Below are 16,526 nucleotides of genomic sequence, written 5' to 3'. Positions count from 1 at the left end.
AAATCTTCTGGTCTAAGTGCACTACAAGTCTCTCAGGTCAAAAAGCCATTCTCCCTTCCACTCATACAGGCACAGTTCATCCCCTGGAGACCCCAGAGATCTCAGCAAGACCACATATCTCCTCATCATTACACGCCTGAAAGGGAGAAAGTTTTGGATATCTCTCAGTTCCTTTCTCACACAAAGAGCAAACAAAGGAGCAACTAGTGAATCACCCCTAGATCTAGGTGAGTGTCCTTTTCTGCTGGCTTGATCTCACATATCTCCATGTCACATCTCATTAAGGCACAGAATTTTCTTATATGCCTCCCTTCACAAACAAAACATGGGTTAGGAGGTGTGGCCAGCTCTCCCTACAGTCTGGGAGAGAATGTGTTTTAACTCCCTACTTCTAATCCTATGGTCCGTTCAGTTTTCTCTGATGTTTTTTCAGTCTGGCTTATGACCTGTCTTTCAGGCTCGGGCTGCCCATGGCTGTGGTGGTCCCTCTGGTAGCTCAGCTTCTCCATGTAGTCTTTTGTGTGCTGCACAACGTCTGCCAGCATAGACAGTTGATGTGGGTCCACCCAAGTCCGCAACTCTTGAGCAGACAGCCTAAAACCAATCCATAATTTCTTTCATTGACTAATACTCAGGCTTGAGACACCAAGTCACCTCATAGGTTAGTTGCTAGGTGAAGGAGTGCAGCCACAACCCTGAGGAAAAGACCTTCCCCCCAGAAATGCTGCTGGTACTTCTCCTCAAAAATCCTAACCCAGTCTAGGATGGCAGCCAGGGACAATGAAGGTAGTCAGTGGCAGCGTTCTTACCAAAGGCCAGAAAAGAACTTGGAAAGGAGCAAAATGGACAGCCCAAGACTACTCCCAGGCAACAGCAGTGTCCATCTGCTCAAAGGTGACCAGGCACTGTCATCATTCAGTCCCATCTCGAACAGAGAAAGGATGATGGGTATTAGAACATAAGAAGGGCCATACTTGGTCAGACCAAAGGTCCATCCAGCCCAGTATCCTGTCTGCCGACAGTGGCCAATGCCAGGTGCCCCAGAGGGAGTGAACCTAACAGGTAATGATCAAGTGATCTCTCTCCTGTCATCCATCTCCACCCTCTGACAAACAGAGGCTAGGGACACCATTCCTTACCCATCCTGGCTAACTGCCATGAATATCGATAGCCTAAATGGTGTCTTCTGGAACATTTGCTCCTGGAATTGCTGCTGTTGGAGTTGGACTGCAGACTGGGCTTGCTACTACTATTCTTAGAACTATCTTGGTGGTTCTTGTCAGTCTGCAGCCTGGGTCTGCTGTGGCATATCATCTAAGTCAGGACTTCCTCCAGGTTTCTTCTTTTATACCACTTTTGCAAAGAGATTAAAAAAAAACAACAACCGTAAACCATGTGTGATAGTTGCCTTTTCCAACTACATTTCAAAAGCAATCCATACATGGTGTGGATCTCACTTCTGTCTTGGAGCTTGGTTCTGTTAACACAGAAATTAACAAGATAACAAATTCCGCTCACTCCTTCACTCCACAGAACTCATCCGACACTTGGCTGCTCCTAGACTGAAAACTCTTCTATATATTCCTGTAGTGCCTATCACAATATTGTCTCAGCCTGGTTGGCTGAAAGACAGTCCTGCTATATTAATTAATTTTTCTTCCTCAGTGCTCAACCACAGCCTAGATCCTTCCTCTCTCTTTCTAGAAAGCCCCTCACATATCTGGAAGGGGTAATAAGTCGTCACCTGCACCAGTGACTTAGCAAAACCCCTTCATATTTACTAGAAGCAACATCACCAGCTCACTGGATGGGTGTCTCAGGCAAATGCTGCCAATCTGTATCATATTGCTGCTACTGAACTTAATCTAAGGTTTCTATGATATGGTACGAGTCCATTTTGACTAATGGACCAATAATGGGGTTTCTCATTTCAGTATACTCAGTTTCCATTTTGCTCCGAGTTACATCATTTTTTGAAAGAGCATTTGGGGTTTTTGTTTGTTTGTACTGTAACAAGTTCACTAGCACCTGGATTTGTTAAATTTGTATCAAGAAGAGAGAAGGAGGAAACATGTCTTATAGCAAAGTGACTTTTGTCTGCACTGACACATACAAAATTAAAATGGCATTGAGGGCATAATAAACTAGAGTCTGCAAAGACCAGTTAGATGTTTTAGTCCATCATCAAGATAGGGAAGGACTGTATTTGCTTTAGTGTTGTGTCAAACTGCAGTGGCTGTAGCCGGGATTGTTACTGTAAATTGAGTGGGCTATATATACTGTTTATTTCCACCTCTAGAAATCCCAAAAGTTGTTCAACTAAGCATTGAACTCAAATTTGCAGGTATAAAACCAAGTGTCACAATTCCAATGCACACTGGTATTGCAAAGCCTTAACTGAGAATTAAGGGACTACTCCTCCAAGGTGCTAAGCATCTTTTGAAGGGCGCTAAATACACACAACTCTCTCCGACTTCAATGAAAGCCAAATGCATGCAGCTTCTTGCAGGATTGGTCCCTAAGAGTACCCTTTCGTTTTAGTTACACTTAGTCAACAGCAATTATTTATTTTGAGATCATGTCTGTGGGTATCTTATTTCTTGAAAGGGGTGACTATAAAAACTACTATTCCTAAAGTACAACTCAAATATAAAACAGACTAATACTTCTGATCTTAATCTGAACTTTAGTGGCCCATAGTTTCTTGAGAAAAAAATCAAATCACGGAAAGTAAAAGATCTCTTCTGGTGAGAATGGCCACTGTTCTTATAAATGAATAATTATCACCTTCCAGAATTAGTTGTATTTTTTCCTATTAAGGATGGCAATAAACATGTTCATAACAATAACAAGGGCTTGTTTTAATAGAACGTTCCAGGCATTAAACACATTAATGACCCATGAAATAACTGTTTTATCTGTAACACATTAAACATAGCTATAACTCTGTATTAATTGAAAACCTACTCCTCTCTCTCAAAATATAAAATTATAAACCAAATATTTTAAAAAAGATTACATGGAAGTTTCTTTGTAAATGAAAATTAAAGATATAAATTAGAGGTATGCAGTCATGTGCGATGAAGTAATTGCCTGAAATGAAGACTTTTTTACCATTTAAACTAGGTTTTTTTTAGCTTTAATTTTTGCCATTTTGAGTTAATCTAGTCACTGAAAAGCTAAATTAGCAATTTGGGATTGAATACAGTAAGATTCAGATCTTTAAGTAAAAAGCACCACTGTTTTGAGATGTTTATAACATTTCCTTCTTTGGTTTGCGTATTTACTACCCTCTAACAGGATAAAAATTGCAACTAAATTCTTTAAGGCCATGACATCGGTTCACTGTTTATTTAAAAGTCTCTTCTTATTATCTCAGTTATAGCCACCATCATTTTTTGATTTTTGACCTCAAGCCAACATTTAAATGGTAACATAATTAAAGATGAGTTTATTCCAAAATGAATTAAGTGTATCTGGGCAGGATCCTAAATGTAATCAGGGTATTGTCACAATCATAAAACTCAAATAGGATCAAATCCTCACCAAACAGAAAACACAATTTCTCCAACAGTCAGTAAAATATATGGAGCAATATATGTAAAATTATCAGTTTGTTTTTGTAAAATCTATACTTTTTTGGATAAAAGGGAAAAAAATACAACTGAAAAGAGAAAATTACTTTACTGTCTGTTTCTTAGATATCAGAAAGAGAATTTCAAAATTCATCAAAGCTAACCTTCTGTTATGTACAACAGGCTAAGCTGAAAAGAATGTTAACAAGTTCAATTTTCATTCAATCAGCACTACTGCTCTCTGAAATGTTTCAATGCAGGAAAGAAATAAAAATAATCTATATGGTAATTATGAGGATGAATCCCCAGTAACTTTCAGCTACATGAAAGGTCAGTTCTATTCAAGATATTTTATCAGTCCCCTGCACATACTCCTGTCCTGTCATTTTAAATCTGAACAGCATTTTATTTTCCCATTTACAGCTACCTGCAGAATTAAGTACTTAAGCCAAATAAGAAAAAAAAAGAAAGAAAGAAAGAAAGAAAGAGAAAGAAAGAAAGAAAGAAAGAAAGAAATGTTGAACGCTGGCAAAGGCTATAATAGCATGGAGATAAATCGTTCAGCTGCTCTCTCTCAAGCCTCTGGGGCTGCAGATTTTTCTTCTCCTGGTGCACTGTGGGTATTCAAAACTTGTTCAACATGATTTCATTTCATTTCAGGCACTGCCTGAGAAAACTAAATTACAGAATCAATCATACAGAAGGTCAGAGTGAGACTTCATTACAAGTATTGCATGCTTGCATGAATATCTTTCATTTATGACTGACCCAATATGTCACAATAGCTGTCTAGTAAAAATAATCCACTTTCTGAAATTGATGTACTACTGATGTCAATGCTACTCAGCAGGCTGGGCAGATTATAGAGAGGTGTTAAAAAAAGGGAACCCTCAGGAGCACAAGTTGTAGTTTTATAGAATTGCCATCTTTTGTAGATTAAAATAATTTTTCAGAATATCATCTACACAGACAACAGAGCCTCAGTGTAAAATGTTTTTGCCAGAATATTGCTACTGATTTCTACTTATTTTGAGTTAGATATTTATAAGTATAGTATCTGCATCATGTAAATCAAGGGTTTCTTTGAAGTCAAAAAAGCATCAACATTCCATTTTTCATTAATACATTTTTGAATACTAGGATTTTATTTGCATATTATTAAAATGTAAATGTTAATCATACTGCACTCCTTTTATCTCCCCTTTTTCGTTGCTGTTGCCTGTTTTTAAATGTAATAGCATGCATTTAAGTAAGATAAATGTATTGTGCTTGTTGCCAATAATAATGAAGCTAATCAGCAGTGTGACAAATTGTCACTCTTTTCTAAAGCAAAACCAATATGGCAGGGTAAGAAATCAGTCCCAATACATCATAAACTATCTTCTTCTTAATAGCATGACCAATTGTTAATCCATCAATACAATCTTTTAATAACTATTCTGGTAATAAACATCTTGCTTGCACTTTGCATGAACTGAAGAATATAAGTCATAATAAATCAAGAATATAATGTAAAGTATTATTTATTATTTTTCTGGTCCTCCTATGGGGAGTATCTGAGGAGCTTGAAGAAGTATTATGATGTAGCTAGCCAACTCTGTACCCTCAGGGAGACATAGGAGAACCTTGACATAACCTATTTTTAACTATGCCTCCAGCGATTCTGCATTCAAGTTTATAGGTGAACATGTCAGGTAGTACATAGAACAAAGCCAAAGACACACTGTATTAATCATAATTCTGTCCAAACATTTTATTTTTTTCAAAATTTCTGATTTAAAATCTCATGACATTTCTTCAAGGTGAAATTCTACTGGACTTTGCAACAAGGTAAGGCTATATCAAGCTAAAATAACTATCACTTACAGTAAGCTCTCTAATAATTCAGAAAATGACCAATGAACTTGATGTGGTTTATCTCAAATTATTTTAACCGTTCATATTCAGCAAAGGAAACTACTGCTTGTTTTTCAGTATCTATAAACTCTCTCCTTTTGTAATTAGCCATAACAATTAAGCATTAAAATAAGACTACCCAAAATCACTGCATAAGAGCATTGTTCTGTAAGTGTATATGAATATCATAATTATTTTATGGCCCCCATCTTTAGTTCTTTCAGATATAGTAAATTCAATTGACCACGAAATGAAATTTCATAGTCAAAATGCCTCCTTTACATTTTTTTATTGCTGTAATAAAGTTTTTATAGCTCCCAGGCAAGGTAATTCATGAAATGTCTAATTTAAAGATGAATTCTAATATTATTAATAAATATTTACCAGTTGAATAAAGTGCCCATTTTCAATATAAAATATGATATACTGTTTTCATTATCTATTTTCAGAATGAAGATGATCCACTGGGAATGTATCTGAATAGTAGATAGAGATAAAGGAGTTTTGGGAAACCTGCACGATGACCCTTTTTTATTTTTTAAAGACCCTTAAGCTATCCAGTGTTTGTGGGCAGGGGAAGAGTTTGATTTAAGAAGAAAGGGGAGGAAAAAATGTCATCACTTAAAAACGTAGGCTGCCTCTCCCACAGTAAAACCCAGAGGGAACAGTCCTGGGGAGGAAATCAAGACACGAATCCCCCTGCAAAGTTCCTCCCTGGTCTTGGGCCACGGGACCTACCCGCACCGCTTCATCAGCTACCTAGTAAGGCAGCTCCATTAAAGCTGTGCTAACAGGGATTCCCACAGCTACAGCTTCCCCAGCACCACCTGAATTGCGGGGGGTGGGGTTTGGGTTAACGGTCTCCTCAGAAAATCTCAGAGGGGCTGGTGGGAGGATGAGGTGTGTGCTTGCCGAGGCTGCCTCCTGGCCCACCAGGAACTAGTCCTGCACCAATGAATCAATGGGAGCTATGGTGTCAAATTCAACGGGCACACAATCTAGCCCCCAGTGTCTACTCCTTCCCCCAGAGTGGGCCCTGGAAAAGGAAGGACATGATTCTGCAGAAGCGTAGCTAACCTAGTGGAGGTGGGAGGGTCAGTGGAGAAGAAGTGATCCAAATCAGAGGGTCTCTTCCATAAGCAGATCTGAAGGGGACCATCCAACACCATTATTTGTGGGGAATCACAAAATATGAAAAATGCAAAATTAAAAGCCTTATCCTGGTCACTTTGTTCACACAATCCAACTGGTAACACCAAGGAGAAGTATGCAGGATGTGGTCAAAAACATTCTATTATTTGTGCCTGAACTGGTTGTGGTGTGTGAACTGTATACCCATACAAATCACAACAGTTCAGGATTCCCTACTTCTTTGGCACATAATTCCCTACTTCTACTCCAAAGCCTGAGACTTTATTAAACTTTTTTCCTCTGGTTTAATCACTCCGTGTGCTCAAAACATACACAAATCCCAGGCAGGATGAGATCAGAGTAGAGGGATCGTATTCTGAAAGTTATGACTCCTGGCCATGGAATTATTTTGACTTTCTGCCTGCTCAGCAGTGAGATTCTTTTATTTATTTATTTTTAGTGTTAGCTATTTATCATGACCTTAATGGGAACATTCAAGTTTGCAATGAAGCCAGCAAGCTGTAATGGGCTTTCAGCTAGAATGGAGAAATCCAAAGAAACATTTGCTGCACATGTATTTGTAATTTTTTAAATTACTGCATCTTGGTAGAAATCTAATCTTTCCATGCTTTTACCTTATCTGGAGTGTTTCATTTTAAAAAATAAGACCATGTGTATAAAACTGTAAACTGACAATGTGACTTGCTTTCTTCTAGACCACTAGTAAACTTGCATTTTAATTTCACCACGCTAAGAAGAAGCTCCTAGAAAACTGCCAATCTGAATAACTATTAGTTGTATAACATATCTGTCTACCTGTACATATAGCCATTCTTTATTATGAAATACAGAGACTAATTCAAACTGTAGCCAAGGAGTTTAAAATGCTAAGTACAGTAAATTTACCACTGAGATTGGAAATAACTGTGGATCTGATAGCCTCACCCCAAAAACACTCAAAAAATGGGACCTGTAGGAGAAAAAACTAGGTTCCCTTTTGTAGAGTTCCCAGCAGATCATGAAGTGAGATTTGAATCTCTGCACACTGGAATGAGCAAACACTGTGGGCAATAAAATACATGGACCCTGCAAGACACATGCAGATCTACTTGACATCATGGCAGTCTGTCTGAGGAACTGTGTCTTCCGAAAGTTCCCCCCACAACTTTCCCAGCCATATGGTCAGAGTCATCCTGGCCAGAGACTCCTCAACCCACTGCTATCCCAACAGACTTCCCACTAAAGTGGGAGTTGCACAGTATGAAAAGGCTCTGTAGAAAAGTTAATATATCTTAAGGTTTTACTAAATTTTTAGTAGATTCTGATTGGTGGGGTTAAAGGTGTACCTATCATGCTGGCCGAACCCTTCCCCACAGTCAGATCTCTACCTTGCACCCCATGCCAGGCTTTCCAGAGGACAAGGGCATAGATGATGCCTTGCCTCAGCCTACCACCACTCCCAGGGGCATGGACAAGCAGAGAGCCCCTGTTTGCGAGGATCCTCAAAGGACAATCTTATCCTGTATTTCCAAGCATAATCAAAATACTGAAAACAAACAAGTTATTAATTTAAAAAGATGAAATGCAGGGTTCTTAGAATAACTGCATGGAATTATACATACATAGTATAGTAAAATATTTCCTTTACTGTTGATAGATTGGTTCAAAAAGGAAAGGAAAGGAAATGAAGAAACATTCTCTGTATTATGCTAGCAAACCATCCCTGGTACTGTCAAGGCAGTCCCTTACCTTCCACTCAAAATACAGCCAAATAATTCCTTGGTAACTAACTTACCTAAGACAGGAGGAAGTTTTACAGGGGAAGAGCAGTTCTTTCAATTCTATAGAACAAATTCTGCCCTCAAAAGTGTGGATATAGCTCTCATGAACTTCCTCAGCAGTCCTGAGTGCATGCAGTGGTAGAATCTGGCCTATGGACATGGGTTTCTAAATCCAGTCCCAGAATGCAAATTCTTACGTTAACAGTATTACCAGGCTGGTTCCTTTATTGTAAAATAGAGAAATCCATTCATATGCAGCTCAACAATACATGGTTTATTAACAACAAAGCCCACATTCCTGAATCTACCAACAGTTACCCTTAAACATTTTCCAGTTGCCACAGAGAAGCAAATACACCGAACCCTTGCTAAAATGCGGGGTTCGGGATCCAGGTGCGGTACCGCGTTAACAGGGGGACCACGTTACCATGGATCCCAATTTAAATATTGAAATTTGGGAGCCATCGCCACAACCGCACTGTATGCGCATCCGCGCTCTAGCGATGCATGCTCTAGCGAGGGTCCGCTGTAATGCTATTCCATTAGTTGTAGTACTCCCTATCATATGTAAAGTGCTGCAGATACGCAGGTAATATTATCTATTTAATACTGGCAAATGTTTAAGGGTGACTACCGTTCCACTAGATCAGACGGATATTTTGAGAGGTCAATAAAAATAGGTATTTTTATATATTAAAAAAATCTGCATTTCTATGTTTTGACAGGTGCTATTAATTAACTGAAAGATACAAAGGACCATGCCTACCATATGCAATCCATTGCTATGGATTACACCATCTTGCTCCACAAGATTTCGTGATATTGTAATAGAAGGGAGATCCAAGCTCTGTGGAGGAAACTGGGGTGTAAATTCATTTCCTTGTCCAGGCAGCTGGTCGCTTAGACCCTGAAAGGGCAACAGTATATCTGCCATTCCCAGCGTGGGGTCTGACTCAGGAGGGGGCGTAATTGGTGGGATCTCAAACTCTTCATCTCCGAGGCTTGGAGTATGGAATGTCTGCTAAAGAAAAGAAAAGCAAACACATTAGAGTGCACCATTCTAAATATTCATTTTTGGATTTGCAAACCAAACGAATTCTGTATTATTTAGCTCTCAAATGAAAACTCTGTAAATAAATTTTATAAGTTTCATATACATAGGGCTTTGTGGATAAGTCTGATTAAAGATTTAAGTCTCATTATCATATGGATTTAATGGAGTATCAGCATTAACAGTTTTTAATGCGTACTTAATTAGCAACATCTGTCTTTGTTGTTAGATTGAACATCAGCCACACTGGATTTGGGCTGTATAACAAATTGCCACTTTATTTATATGTTTTTGAAATAGCATCAACAGCTTACATTATTCTCATGCTTCATAAAATACTGACAATTTTGCAGCACATACACTCCATTAATCCAGTACTGAACATGGCACATCTTTTGTTTCCTTTTTACAACTAACAAACATGAAATATTATAATTCAGTTTTTTATTTCTTTTCTACTCCACCTATGAAGTACAATGGACCCCTTTTCATAAGGGTTATTATTGGACCACAGAAATGTATACAATAGCAATAGTGAGTATAGTAGCTTCCAGTGTTTTCTGAAGCAAGCCAGCATGTTTGAACAGTGGGTTTTTTTATTAAGTAAACACCTGTTAAGATGCCTGGAGCAGAATATATACTGCCAGTTATCGTCAGGGTTTGTATGTGTATGTGTGTGTCTAAGATAATCTTTATTCAACTACAGTCTGGATCTGGCCTCTGCATTGATGACTTTTATTTGAAAAAAAAAAAAATGAACTAAGCTTATTCAGATTTCCTTCTTGTGAGTTAAATGAATTTCTGTATATTACTTCAGGTCCACTGCTTCTTAATAATAGAAATCTAATACTTGAAATCAGGCCATTTCACATATACCCAAATCAGGACTATCTCAATCAAACTCAGCAGTTGGCAAGCCTAAAATAGGCACTCTGTCTTGTTTTGGATGTGCAGCACTGCCCTGGGATTTATTTGTTTGTATTAGTTCAAAATTCTAGTTGAGAGGGACAAAAATTGTTTCATGTATTATTTATATTGTTTGAAAGAGTGTCTTAATTCCCGTTAATTTTAAAATGATATGTTCAGTGAAAGATCTCATTAAGTGCTGTAAATTGTCATCCTTCAGACTGTTAATGATGATATAAATTAATAACCGCTTGAGAGAAGATGGAAACTGAAACACAAGTAAAACCTTTGCTTGCATACAGAACCTGTCAGCTGTCATTATTGGTCTCTCACCAGAAATGATGAGGTCCCAGACTGCTACCGTCTGCAGGAGCATAGTGAGAAAGTCTGCTGAGACTCTAGCAGTCTCGCTTGATGCAGAATATCGCAACTTAATTCCAGATTTGAAAGCTGGTCCTGAATTAGGGAGACATTTGACTTTCATTGCCATGTTACAAAAGGCATACATTTTCTTAGTGTGGAGCGCTGAGTTCACAAACACAAAGGATGGATTGGCCATGAGAAGTGGTTGGCTAATGAACATAACCCTATGGCTGCATTTGCAGTTATTTTGGCACTAATGTGGTCTAGTAACAGATGCAACTGTAATTTGTGACTCATTTGCTACCCCATTACTGCTTAATGAAATCTAACATATCACATTAACAATACGGATAAACACTCATTCTTGATATGTGGCATTTGGCTGTTTTCATTACCACTGTAATTAACACTTGAAATATTATTTCAATAAATATTTAAGGTGCTTTAAAAATGGGTCATGGTAATCATCATGACACAGAGACAGAAAACAAAGCAGAAGTGAGGATTCTAAATGTGAAGGTGTACTAGTGCTTACACTGTTCTCTCTGTAGGGCATTATTTACGGGAATAAAATGGTTTTCTAGCACGGCGGTGTCCATATGCAAAATCCTAATAAGCTGCGCTCATTTAAATGTAAAAACTGAATAACCAAACACACACTGAATGCAGTAATTGCCAAGTTAGGCTCACACTATAATGCAAATATTAACACTTAATCATATTCTTATTCTTTCAATAAGCAGTGAAATCAGTATCATTAGACTAGCTCTGAAACTCTGTTTTAAGTGTCATATTTATGAGGTAGAAGTAATTATGAGAATGGGATTTTGTTTCCCCATCTAAAGGGATAAATCCATTACAACTGTATAAATATATAATGCAACCATATAATAATGCAACATTTGTATAATTTACAAGTACAGAGAGAATCATGAGTAAACTGATGAGTACTTACATAAAACTAATTCTCACAATATAATAGCTTGAAATAAGTATACATTAAAAATATCTCTAAATGATCCAAGAATGAGGATAAAATAGATGTAATCTAAAAGAAAAAAAAAGTATTGTAGTGATGTAGTCTTAATCCAAATCACTGGGCTATTCAGATTGTAAAAAGAGGTATGTGATTTGATATTGCAGAAAGGTGCTGTTATAACCAAGATAATATAACATTTCTGGGGGTTATCTTACCAAATCGTATTTTTTAAGTTATTAACTTTTCAAATATTTATTTCTTATATATATATATATATTTTTAAGAAGTGTGTGCATGGTTAAATGCCATCTGTACTGAAATGTTCAAAACATTTGTTCCTTTTGATAAAAATGCAAATCTGGAGAACTGTTGTATCAACATATAACAGCCAATGTCTGACACGGTGAATTATCACAGCTGGAATTAAATTGTCTCTGAACAGCTGCTGGCAGCAGAGCTTTCATCAATGTTTGATTCAAATGTAGGAAAAAAATTCTACAGAATGAAACATCATGTTGTCATTACAGATGGGGTTTGTGTTCATTATCACAAACAACCCTGGAGCCAGTGCCAAACAATATTCCCTTACCTAAGCAGTGTTGTTGGATAAAAAGAGATGGTGGCCATTGTAAAAATGATTCATTAAATACTACTCTTAATTTGAACCTTCAACTTTATTGTAACACCTTCTTTGCCACTGAGTTCCATACCACTTTCTGTTTGGCTCTAACGAGCACAGTCATGACAGAATTGTCACCTTCAATGAATAAGGTCAAGGCTGCTCAATTTTTCTAACCTTTCCTTACCCTTGGGAGATTTATGATGTACACCTTATGTACATATTAAATATTACTTACTACCAGTTTCTGCCTCTGTCTCCATATTCCTACATTACACATGCATGCCCATAGGTTTTTAGGCAATACATCTTGCCCTTTTTATCTTTCCACCCTCATTGGAACAATAGCTGTTATTTTCCAGCTATACCCAAAAGGCAGCTCCATCTAGAGCTGATGTCAATACTACTGCAATGATAGTCTAAACAACTGGTTGACAGAAGATTGTGGTCTAAAAACAACTGCAAAAACATGGTGGTTGGTGCACACAGCCCTTCACTAGCCCCACTCCTACAAGCTAGCAGCCAAACGTATCACCTCAATGATCTGTCAGCCTCCATCAATTCAGACCCAAGGCTTGTTCCCAAGCCCATGTCTAAAACTTGGCTGAAAGTCTGTTCCTCGTTCCCACAACACAAACACTGCAGCCAACTAAGTTGTTTTGTTTTCTAACTTATGTGAGTGTTAAGAACCCAAATTAAAATGTTTGTATCTATGAGTGAAATTAGCATATTAGCTACTAATGACTTCTACTAGGCTTGCTTTCAAAATCTACACCTACTGTGCCTTTTATTTGTTTCCTTCTGTTTATAATTTTTTTCATACACAAAGCAGATTTGTTTCTATTGACATGCTATGTAAGTAACAGCCTTATGGACAGCTAAATTGAGTAGTAATGGAGAGCTGTCAGGTTATTTTCTTTCTCATTAAAGTCTTTATTTTGTGCTCCATAAAACACATACAAATTCAGCACTTCACTCTTCATCTGTTGAAAGTCTGTTAAATTATCAAAGCAAACAGCGGAATATGAACACAGATAAAAAGAAAAACATCTACCTCATTTGCAGTAAGAAATGCATTATTTGCCTCCGTCATGTTCATGTAGTTGTTATTGTTTCCAAACTGAAAGAAAAATAGATATTTGGCTTTTAATATATGCCATGATAAACCTTTATGACTATACAGTCAAAATATATTCTTTATCCCATCAACTACCGAGAAAAGAACTCCTTCTGAAAAAAAGATAAGATGTAAATCTGCACAAGCTCTTTTGGAGCTGCTATAGTCACAACCAAGCTGGAGATTTTGATTATTATATTGCTGCTTGAATTAGTATGGATCATTTGTGTCCCCCAGTTCTGCACAGAAAGGGTCCACTCTGTGCCTGGAATCTGCCCCTTCTCATGAGGAAGGTGGGGTCAGCTGACTCTGCAGCACAATCACTTCTATCAACCAAGCATGTCACAGGTCCATTCTCAGAAACAGATAATTCATCCCCAGACTCTATTATGTTTCTGCAAAGGCCCACCCATCACCCAGGAGGTCCTGAGGGGAACCAATGCTAGGGGAGTCCCCAGTAGCAGGGTTTCAATTAGAGCCTATTTAAAAAAGGAAAGAGGGGAGGGAGAATGAAGGAAGTCTGCAAGATTTTTTTTTTTACGTCTCCATCATCTCCTCCCACCCATTCAAAAATTTGAAATCTTTTGCACAGTTCTCATTCTAGTGGAGTCACACTGCCAGGGAGCCAATGGGGGCAGGGATAGGGAAATTGTGCTGGGGATCTGCCAGGTTTGTGGTGAACTCTGTGGCCCATTCCACTGAGGGCCTCTTCCTCCCACACATGTGAACAATCAAAGGGTATCCTCATGGAGCTTCTCTCCCCCAAGTTTCCTTCCTTCAAACTCTGAATCATGAACATCAGTTGACTATCAGAGAAATATTTCTTCTTTTTAGGGACCAGTATGGAAAAGAGGATGTGGCTAACTGGTGATTTACATGCACGGCTCTCTTAAATGGCAGCAGTCAGATGTTTGTAGGAAAATAGGTAGACTGGTAACTATCTTTATACACACACAGGCATTTCATAAGCTTTGCTTTTCAAGAACAAATACCATTGGTGTGTTTGTGTTGTCAGCTGAAACAAGCAGCTATGGCGTTTCAAACCTCCTTTGTGTTTCTAAGGTTCTATTTACTATGAGGCATAGTGAAAAAAATATAATAAAGGGTAGCAAAAAAGGAAAGAGTCCCTACGCCACATTTGTGTATGTTATCTACGTTCATTAGTGTTGTTGTAAACTAATATTTAATACCTAACATAGCATTTTGGGCAAGAGTGAAAAAAGGGATTGCTGAAATCTCTGAACACATTAATTTTTTATACACTGTCATTAAAATGACCTTCTCACACCATGAGAGTTAAGGTTGCATCAGCATTTCTATCCTGACCTCCTATTTTCTGAGTTTTATAACTCAAATATAAATCTTTCCTTGGGTCTTTTCCTTGTCTTGCAAAGTCTTGAGTGCATTTTACTTGAAGTGATTTTTTAAAAAATAGACATTTTTGATACTACAGAGCTCTACAATGAGTTTGTGAGGATGGGGAAATATTCATTTTCACAGCCACCCCCACAATTGTCTGCTCCAAATGAGATAATCCAAAAATGCTGCCAGAGTGGGATGAATCCATAATGAAAAGGGATATCCTCCACCCTCACTCAGTACTTTGTCCAACTTACTGCCTGGAGGTCTTGGTGATGAAGAGGTTTCAGACCTTGCCCCTCATACCTGCAGCATCAGAGAATGGGATTGGGGGAAGAAAACTGGGTCTTTTCTTGAAAGGGTTAATTTCCCTGAAAGACACAAGAACCTTTCCCCAAACTCCCAGCAGCACTGGGAGAAGGGAAGAAAAGGAAGATGGGTAAAGGGAACTGGGATCTGATCAAAGTCCACTGTAGTAAAATGAATATCTTTCCACTGACTTCACTGGCCTTTGGATCCCGCCCTTGGAGATAGACTTTAGAAACAGGGTAGAAGACAGAACTGGAGGAACTGTAGAAGGGAAGAACTGGAGAAGGAAAGCAAGAGATCAACTGCAACTTACAAAATTAGAGAGTAAAATCTCCACACCAAAATATGAAGCGATACACAAATCGTATCTAGGATATAGTCTAAGTAAAACTGGTGTTTATGGCATACATATACTGTGTCATAACTACAACTAACTACATAGCTAAAGATGATGTCAATATAAAATTCACCCAGGGGCTTAGTTTTTAGAGTCAGCCATTGCATATTAACCGGAATTTTTTCCGGCCAAGATCTTGTGTGGATTTTTAGCATACAGACTTAGTACTCATGCACAGCAGTGAGACTGACATGATAGATTTCTCATGTCAGTGAGTCGAGAACTAAGAAGGATTTACATGAAAAACTATAATGGCTCCAAAGGAGCTGTTCTTTTCTACAGTACCAAAACAAATCACTTATTAAAATAATATCTAAATACAGTCATGTACATGAGAGTGATTTTATCACTATCTACTGGGCAGAGCCAAATTCAACCCTACTATATAAATGAGCATATCTTTCCTGAGGTTGGACCTGCTCACAACAGGCCTGGTTTTGGCTATATACACCTTTAAAAAAAAATAGAATGATGTGTTTTCTTGGTCTTCATATACTTAAGTACAACATAGGCTGAGGCAGATCTGAATGCCAACTGTTTTTTTCTCAATTTTATGCGATTCACAGATTGAAAATTATGTCTGTCTGTCGTTAAGACAATGGAACAAAATGAGAAAACAAGGGAAGTCAAAGTGAAGGCTGCAACTACATTTTTAACTTGCTACTGTTATTGCGAATGGCAGCTCCCATTTTCTATAAGAACTCCAGAAACTAGCCTCAGACAATGCAGTATCTGTGCTGCCAACGTGTATCACAACTTCAACATTATTTAATTGTAGGTCTTTGTCTGTGAATTAGAAATCCATTAAGACAAACTATGTTTTATCAGTGAGCATTTTAAAGATTAAACTTACTTATTATCTAATAGTAACCACAAATGACACAGGAAAATAAAATGGTTATTATCTTAAGGACCTAAACAATTCAAAAAACAAATTAAGCTTAGAGTGAAATAAGAACTGGGTTAGAAATCCTCTTCTGAACAGTTAGTATGCGAATGTAATTACTGAAGAAACTACAGCTAATCAGCTGTGAATTGTATCC

At 37.8% G+C, this 16,526-nt stretch overlaps 1 protein-coding gene across 3 annotated transcripts in view; it reads right to left on the bottom strand.

Moving 5' to 3' along the window:
- Positions 1 to 16,526, bottom strand: part of TOX3 (TOX high mobility group box family member 3) — an 85,975-nt gene that overhangs the window by 12,732 nt on the left and 56,717 nt on the right. Inside the window, exons 2-3 of one of the 3 annotated variants that reach the window (XM_084644424.1) lie at positions 13,356 to 13,421; positions 9,150 to 9,401 (exon numbers count right to left, since the gene is read on the bottom strand). In XM_084644424.1, the coding sequence (XP_084500550.1) occupies positions 9,150 to 9,401; positions 13,356 to 13,421 (318 nt within the window). Of the gene's footprint in view, positions 1 to 9,149; positions 9,405 to 13,355; positions 13,422 to 16,526 lie in introns of all 3 variants that reach the window. The other 2 variants (XM_084644423.1, XM_084644425.1) reach the window with 2 other exon arrangements.

Source organism: Lepidochelys olivacea (genome assembly GCF_965140295.1).
Source record: "Lepidochelys olivacea isolate rLepOli2 genome assembly, chromosome: 12".
Lineage (NCBI taxonomy): Eukaryota > Metazoa > Chordata > Testudines > Cheloniidae > Lepidochelys > Lepidochelys olivacea.
The sequence above is the reverse complement of the archived record's forward strand: the minus strand, read 5'-3'. Positions and strand labels throughout refer to the sequence as shown.